Source organism: Hyaena hyaena, unplaced genomic scaffold, assembly GCF_003009895.1.
Source record: "Hyaena hyaena isolate Hyena2069 unplaced genomic scaffold, ASM300989v1 scaffold_2012, whole genome shotgun sequence".
Lineage (NCBI taxonomy): Eukaryota > Metazoa > Chordata > Mammalia > Carnivora > Hyaenidae > Hyaena > Hyaena hyaena.
In genome coordinates, this window is record NW_024082653.1 from 117,312 (window position 1) to 125,446 (window position 8,135).

The 8,135-nt window shown below is 44.4% G+C and overlaps 1 gene segment (V, D, J or C); it reads left to right on the forward strand.

Moving 5' to 3' along the window:
• Positions 1-2,275: 2,275 nt before the first annotated feature.
• LOC120227146 lies at positions 2,276-2,889 on the forward strand. The segment is given in 2 exon segments: positions 2,276-2,339; positions 2,546-2,889. Coding segments are annotated over 2 exon segments (393 nt in total).
• Positions 2,890-8,135: the final 5,246 nt, after the last annotated feature.

The window sequence follows — 8,135 nt, forward strand, 5'->3', positions numbered from 1 at the left end:
TGGGCGGAGGTTTTTCCCTGAGCGGAGGTTTTTCTGTTTCGGACTCTCTCTTTTTCCCCCTCACTCCCCGCAGAGGGGGATCGCCTCCAACCCTGGAGTCTCTGATCCTGGCCCGATTTTATCTTCCCCAGTTTGCACTCTCGTTAGAAGCCTTTCTCAGTGGATTCTGCGTCCTTTTTCTTCCAATCTCTCAGGTGTCGTAAGGTTTCCAATGGCTTCATATCTTTTCCGTGTGATGTATGGGCGCAAGTGCAAGTACGGAGCTCCTTACTTCTCTGCCATCTTCTTTTTTAAAAATTCTTTTTAATGTTTTATTTATTTCTAGGAGAGAGAGAGAGACAGTGTGAGCAGGGGAGGGTCAGAGAGAGAGGGAGTCACAGACTGAAACAGGCTCCAGGCTCTGAGCTGGCAGTCAGCTCAGAGCCAGATGCGGGGATCGAACCCAGGAACCGCGAGATCATGACCTAAGCGAAAGTCAGAGCTTAACTGACTAAGCCACCCAGGCGCCCATCCGCCATCTTCTCTATTGTTGCATCTTAAGGAATAATCCCTTCTCCTTTGAGAAACCTCAGTCTTACTTCTTAAAGTGTTCAACTGATTGGACGAGACTCCCTTCCTCATTATGGAGAGTAATCTGTGTTATGCAAGATCCACTAATTTAAATGTTAATCACATCAAAAACTACCTTCAAGACAACATGCAAACTGGCATGTGACCACACCACTGGGCACCATAGCCTAGTTACGGTGACACATAAAATTAACCGTCCTTAGGGGCAAACTTAGGGGATGATTGTTGGGAGAATTGGCCCTAGATGAAGGTGAGGTATGGATCCCCAACTAGGGTCTACTCGATACAGAGTATAGCTGGGTCTTAGGAAATTTCTTAGGCTCAGAAGTGGTGCAGAAGCCACATGGACACCTGTAGAACTAATGTGCCACCTGACAGAGTAAGCACCTCACATCTGCTGCACTCAGAAAAGACTGGAAGAATTCAGTAGCTGGACGTGCAGTAGACCCGTAGCCACAAAATCCTATCCCTTCTTGATGGTGATGCACACTCAGTTTCGTAAGGGAATTGCATGCCCCCCACCCGAACCCCACCGTTCCCTCTGCTGGAGAATGAACAGCAGGACTAGGGACAGGCAACACTGAGTTGACTTCTCAAACCACTGAATGGAACAAAATTTTCTTTTCTCTAATTTTAATGTGTATTTATTTTTGAGAGAGATAGAGACAGAGAATGGGAACCTGTTTGGGGCAGGGAGAGGAGGACAGGGGACCCAAAGCGGGCTCTGTGCTGACAGCAGTGAGCCCAGTGTGGGGCTGGAGACAGATCTGGGGCTTGAACTTATGAACTGCGGGATCATGATCTGAGCCAAAGTCACATGCTCAGCAACTGACTGAGCCACCCAGGCACCCTGGAGTAAGTTTTCTTGGAAGAACCTAGAGTTAATTAACTGGCTAATTTCACACCAAATGGACATATTCAACTGAAAAAATAGAATAACTAAAAATCAGGATTCAGACTTTCCTTAGCTCATATGAGAGTCCCACTTTTGTCCCGCAGTAAATTCTGAGCCTGTCTCCCATCTCTCTGGCCCTTTGCAGAGCCCCAAAACCAATCTCAAGGGCTTGCAGCACCCTTACAGAGCTGCAGGAAAAAATGATTTTGGCGTCCCAATAATTTTGGTCAGAGATTTTATAAAATTTTGGGTCCAAAGTTGTCCATTTTCTTCTGTGGCTTACAATCCTAACCCCCTCCCTCCCTCAGACCCTCCCTTCCTTCGCCTTTCTTTCCTTCCTTCCTTCCTTCCTTCCTTCCTTCCTTCCTTCCTTCCTTCCTTCCCTCCTTCCTTCCATGTTTGTTTACTGTTTCCAAGCATATTTTATAATTTTACCAGGATTATTGATATGAAGAGCCATGCTCATCATTTCTGGAAACTCAATCCATTTAACAACATTCTTGAATTTCAAATAGAAGCTCACCATTAGATCTTGTAGCAGTTTGTCATTTTAGAACTTCTAAGTTGTTCTAAGACTATCTAAGTTGACTTCTGTGTTTCTAGACCTACAGCTATATTTTTGGTGATATTTTTGGCTCTCTAAATTTACATTAGATACTTTCATATCCCACTGCTCATGCAGTTTGCTTCCTCACTCAACAGGTGCTTTGCATAATCCCACCCCCACCCCCATTCCCCACTCTGGCCCAGAACAGCTGGTCAGGTTTGATAAAAGGGGCCTTTGCCATGTAAGGTAAGCTGCATCGGGCAGGCAGGGACAGCAAGATGGTGTCACAGAGGCAGATCCTCATATCCTTGATGCTGTGGGTCTCAGGTGAGAAATTTCATATTTGCCATGTGCCTTTTGGAGTAGTATCACTTTAGAGTTACAAACATTTTTTAGGATATAATGAGAAATACTGGCTATTTCCAAAATAGCCCCAATTATGCGCTGACATGTACACGACTTCTCAAACGCCATATTTCAGGGTATCTGTGCTAAAGTGCGTGTGTATCATCATGACCTCCTCGTGATTGCAGGTGCCTGTGGGGCGATCACGATGATGCACTCTCCAGCCTCCCTGGCTGGGTCTCTGGGCCAGCGGGTCACCATGAACTGCAGGGCCAGTCGGAGTGTTAGCAGCTACCTCAATTGGTACCAACAGAAACCAGGACAGCGTCCTAAGCTGCTCATCTACGGTACATCCAACCGGGCAACTGGAGTCCTCGACCGATTCAGCGGCAGTGGGTCTGGGACAGATTTCACCCTCACCATCAGCAACCTCCAGGCTGAAGATGTGGTGACTTATTACTGTCAACAGAGTAATAGTGATCCTCCCACAGTGCTTCAGCCTCGTACACAAACCTCCTCCCCAGGGCCCTAGGTCAGAGTGGCTTCGCTGCACCTGATGCTGCCTCCCTGCTCAGTCCCTAACGCGCACGTTCCTGGGTCTGCCTGAGAAGCCACCTCTCCCTACTTCTTCCTTACAAGGCTTTTGAAGGCCCAGGGGGAAATTAAGGTGGGTGGCTTTTTCTGGAACCCTTTTTGGGGGATATTAGTGAACACAAATGCTGTAAAGTCATCTTAGAGAGGCTGTCAGGAGTTTTTGTTTCACTGGACCTGGTGTGCTTTGCATGGACAGATGGCATAGTTGAGCCTGTAAGGTTCGTCTCTACTCTTTGCTGAAAGGTCCAGCAAATTTCACACCCTGATGGATGAATTCTCTCTTCCCTGTGCCTTCAAACCTCAGGAACATTTCTCTTGTATTTCCTCATTCTCTTGGTCTCCTTTCTTCACCCACAGTCACCTTCCAACTCCGGACCTTTCCAATATAAAACCTTTGACCTCTCCAATTCAGAACCTCCTATGTGGAAGGTAGCATTCCTTTCTCACTCTATCCTTCATGGACTATTTTCCAGCTTCTCTGGCCAATGTCCCTGACGTTCATTTCTGCTTTAACTCCTTTCATACCTCCTTTCTCTCTCTCCATATTTTCCTCTCATTTTATCCAGGTGTATTTTCTTACAAATGCTACTTTCTAATTCTTTCATCTCATTAGTTTAGAAATATGGGCTAGTGTTCCTCAGAACCTATTCTCACTATTTGTAACCTCTTTCTTTAAAGTGTTCCCTTGGACATTCATGTCTAATGTGAATAAAGGGACTCACGGACTAAGTGATCCATAACTTAGGTCCCTTGGAAAACATTCATTTAAGAAGCCCATTTCAGTATAAAAATTGGAAAAAATCCCAAGAAGTTTAGTCTGATTTCTTCACCTTCTTTGAGATACATGGTTTGATGCAATTTAGCTTCAGGAAAGACCACAAGTAACCTGGTCAGTGTATTCTGTACACGCTTACCTACAAAACAGCTTCTCATAATGATCAGAAATATAGTTAAAGTATCCATATTAAGGAATCCATATCATTCATTCCAGATATGTTTTCTGAGTGCTTACTATGTGTCAGGAACAAAGATATCTGCATTCACACCAGCTGTGAGGGACAGACAATAAGTACCTGTATCAGTGAATACTTACAATGTGTTTTGGAAGTGCTATAAACAAAAATGAAGGGATTCAAACCTTGGTGGGATAAGAGTGACTAGAAATTTAAAATCAGGTGACGTATTGGTTAGCTACTGTCATGTAATAAGTCACCCACAAAATGTAGTGGCTTAGAATGGTAGCATTTTTATTGCTGTCATCTTATTGGTTGGCTGAGCAGTTGTGTTAATATGGGTCAGGCCTGAATGATCTTCATTGGCCATGGCTGGTTTCCTTGTGTGTTTAAAGTTAGCTAACAGGTCAGCTAGGTACTTCTGTTACAGAAAGGCTCACATTTCTTTCCTCTCTTTCACATTGCTGTGACTAGCAGCTGGGGCCATCTGGGTGTCTAGGCTTCATGGCTCTTATTGTGTGGCAAACTAATCCCAACTTCTGTGACAGGTGGCAGGGCCTCAAGTGAGAACGTAAACGCACACAAGGCATCTTGAAGCCTACGCTTAGTACCGACACACTTCAATTGTGTTGATATGATCGATGCAGTTCATCCTGTTGAAGAAGAAGGTAAATTGACCCCAGATCTTGAGAGAAGGAGCTGCAAGGCTATATTACAAAAGGCGTGGGTAGAGGGAGGGATAAAGAGTGGGGGATCTGTTTTTGCAAGCAGTCTCCTCTAGAGGTTCATAGAGGGCTGGCTGCACTGAGAAGGTGTGATTAATCAATGATTCAATGTGGTAAGGAAAGGAACCATACAAGTACTTCCAGGCAGTAGAGTTGTAGTTGGTTGTAAGCAGAGGAAATAGCACATTTATGAGTGGGAGTGTGATCAGCATGTTGGCAAAGTATCAGGAAGCCAATGTTGCCAAAGTGGCGTGTACTCTCTACAAAGAGAGTAGTGGAAATGAGATCCAAGAAATCACAGGGAGGCCACTGTATATAGGACTCTGTAGGCTTCTGTAAGGATTTGGCTTTTACTTTGAATGATGTGGTAAGAGGGAGAGTTTTGAGTAGAGTAGGGCATACTTTGGTACATAGTTTAAGAGGATCTCTCAAGGAGGCCAGACTGGAAAGCTAACTGTTCGGAGGCCACTGCTATCACTCAGGCTACAGAGAATGAAAGCTCGGGTCTGTGTCAGTGGCAGTGGAGAAGGGAGGAGTGGTGTTTTTTGAAGACAGAGATAATAATATGCTGATGGTTTTGACAAGGTGTATGAGAGAAAGAGAGGTCTCAGTGTGACTGCAGTTTCTTTCTGAGTTCTAGAAGGATGGAGTTGCCATCTGTTCCAATAGAGAAGACTGTGGAAGAGTGTATTTGAAGAAAAAGATGAGGAATTTGATGTTGGACATTTTAAGTTTGAGATGTGTATCAGATCTCCATATGCAGTTGTGATGTAGCCATTGAATATACAAATCTAGGGCTCAGGGAGAGAATTGCACTGGAGCTTGGAATATATGATAAACATTGGCACGAGCTTTGCCTAGATAAGAGGTGCAGGGGCTGAACTTTGAGGCAGGAGAGATGAGGAGGTACCACCAACGGAGTCTGTGAAGGAGCAGTGAGTTAGAAGACCAGCAAGATGGGGTTTTGCCCTGGAGTCCAGAGTGAAGGGTAGATCAAGGAGGAAGGTGTGGTCAATGTGTTAAATGCTCATGATGCATCTAGTGAGATGAGGACTGGCATGTGGCCATTGAACTTGGAAGATGGAGGTCACTGGTGACTTTGATAAGTTTCAATGAGATGGTGGAGGTAGGCCCTTGAATGTAGAAAGCTCAAAGAGGATGTGGGGCTCCAGGTCGGGAGATTATGACCTGTGCAGATTGATGATCAATGGACTGAGCAACCAAGGTGCCCCAGTTTTAGGGAAGAGTTTAAATGAGTGTGTGGGTAAGAGTGAGTGTGCTTAGAGAGAGAGAAAGGGAAGATTGCATTTGCTGCTGTAATGTAAAACCTATGCTAGATCCATTAGTGCCTTTGACTTTTGTGGGGTGGAAATGATAAGTGTGGCAGAAGACAGGGAAGCGGCCATGTGAGCTTAACTCTGCTTCAAAATGAGGTCATCTGCTCAGCTGCACAATGTCATGGAAAGCTCTTGAAATCTCACCCTCAACAAGTGTGTCTGGTACAGCCTGGCAATAAGAGAAAGGAGGCCTGTGTGCATTTGCATACCGAAACTCTACAGGTACCCATGGGTCAAGGAGTTCCACATACTGAACATTCCCACTGATGGCTTTGAAGGATTTTGTAACAGAGGATATCACCGTGTGAGGTGCAGGATCATCTCGTTGACAGAAATAATATGCAGCCCCTTCAGATTTCACCTTATCAACTCCAGGGTGAATCTGCTCTATACCCACTGGCTCAGAACCAGGATGAAATCCCAGAGATTAGAGCGGAGACACATTTAAGAATAAGTGTTCGAGCCAGTCCTGGTTCATGTTGATGCCGGTGTATATCATCATCAATGTCTTCGCTTGGCTGGCTTTGCCATTAATGGTGGTTCTGTTTCCTGGATCCACTGACATGTTGGAAGCCATGAGGAATGTGGGTGATTCATCAGTTAAACATCTGATTTTTGATTTTGGCTCAGTTCGAATTACCTGTGTCTGGCTTAACGCTTAGCATGAAGTCTGCTGTCTCTCTGTCTCTCTCCCTTTTCTCTCTGCCCCTTCCCTGCTTGTGATCTCTCTCTCTCAAAAATAAACAAATGAAAAAACTTTTAAAAATGTTGGAAACAGTGTGAGTATTGTTTCTGCTGTGATGTCAATATAGGGAAGAAAATAAGAAAGATACATTGAAAGCTCTATGTTTGAAGAGAATGATAAAAATCAGTTTCTTTCTTTGTTTGATTATTTATTTTTTTTGGAGTGAGAGTGTTCATGAGTAGGGGAAAGGGTGGGGAAGTGGGGAGTAAGGGAAGAGAATCTTAAGCAGGCTTCACTATCAGCGTGGAATCAAACACAGGGCTCATTCCTCAACTTGGAATCATGACCTGATCTGAAATCAAGATTCAGACACTCACCGACGGACAACCTAGGCACCACAGAAAATCAATTTCTTATGAAGTAGTCATATTTTTTATATTTTTAAAAAGTATTTATATATTATCGAGAAAGATAGAGACAGAGCCTGAGAAGAGTAGGGGCAGAGAGTGAAGGAAACAAAATCAGAATCAGGCTCCAGGTTCTGTACCGTCAACACAGATCCTGATGTGGGGCAAACCCACAGGTTGAAATCATGACCTGAACCAAAGTCAGATGGTCAACCAATGAGCCACCCAGGTGTCCCTCTGATCGCCAGCTTTTATCCAAATTCATATGCACACTTAGATATTAGACAATCTTGGAGAGCTTACATGGCTGGGAAAATGTGGATATTTTCCTCTCTCTAGTTCACAATTTTTTTGAGGAAAATTCCCTGAGTTCCTCTCAGAAAATATTGAAGCAAATGTTCTCCAAACACCTGTTCTAAATTTCTCAAGAGGACGTGGCCTTACCTTCAATCAGTGCTCTCTGGAACGTGAACTGGCTTAGGTCCCGGCACTGAGTCAGAAGCTGTGATTGTAGACTTCAGCTCACGCGACTTAGAGTTTTCAGGTCATTTGGATGAAATTCTCCAAGGGTCTACACATCAATTCAATCCTTACTAAGCCATGATCGATTAGTCACTGCTACAGATCCCTATTTCTGACGTCAGTCTGCACCTGCTGTCCCTTTTGGAAACTGTACACATTTTACTTGTGAAGGTTATCACTACTTTCTTGCCTGTGCTGCTCCCTGATCCATTTGTCATGGGTGACAATGGGAAACCCATTCCCCATAGGAATCCCAAGATGTCCTGGGAAACCAAATTTGAGAGAGAGAGTTCAGCTGTTTTTTGTTTTGTTTTGTTTTTTTATTATTACTGAGTGTTCTTGAGATGCACATTTCTGGAAAGGAGAGACAGGATGCAGGATTGGACAGATAGAGAAAAAGAGCTGTGAAGGTTGTCAGAAAAGCCACCAGCAACCCCACCGGGAGGTCTAGATCTGCTGTCGCTCTACAGAGTTGACGTGGAGTGGAGCAAGGGGACTGGGCCTTGGTCCCCTTGTATCAGGTAACTACTGTCTTTCTTGGAAAAGAAGTGTCTC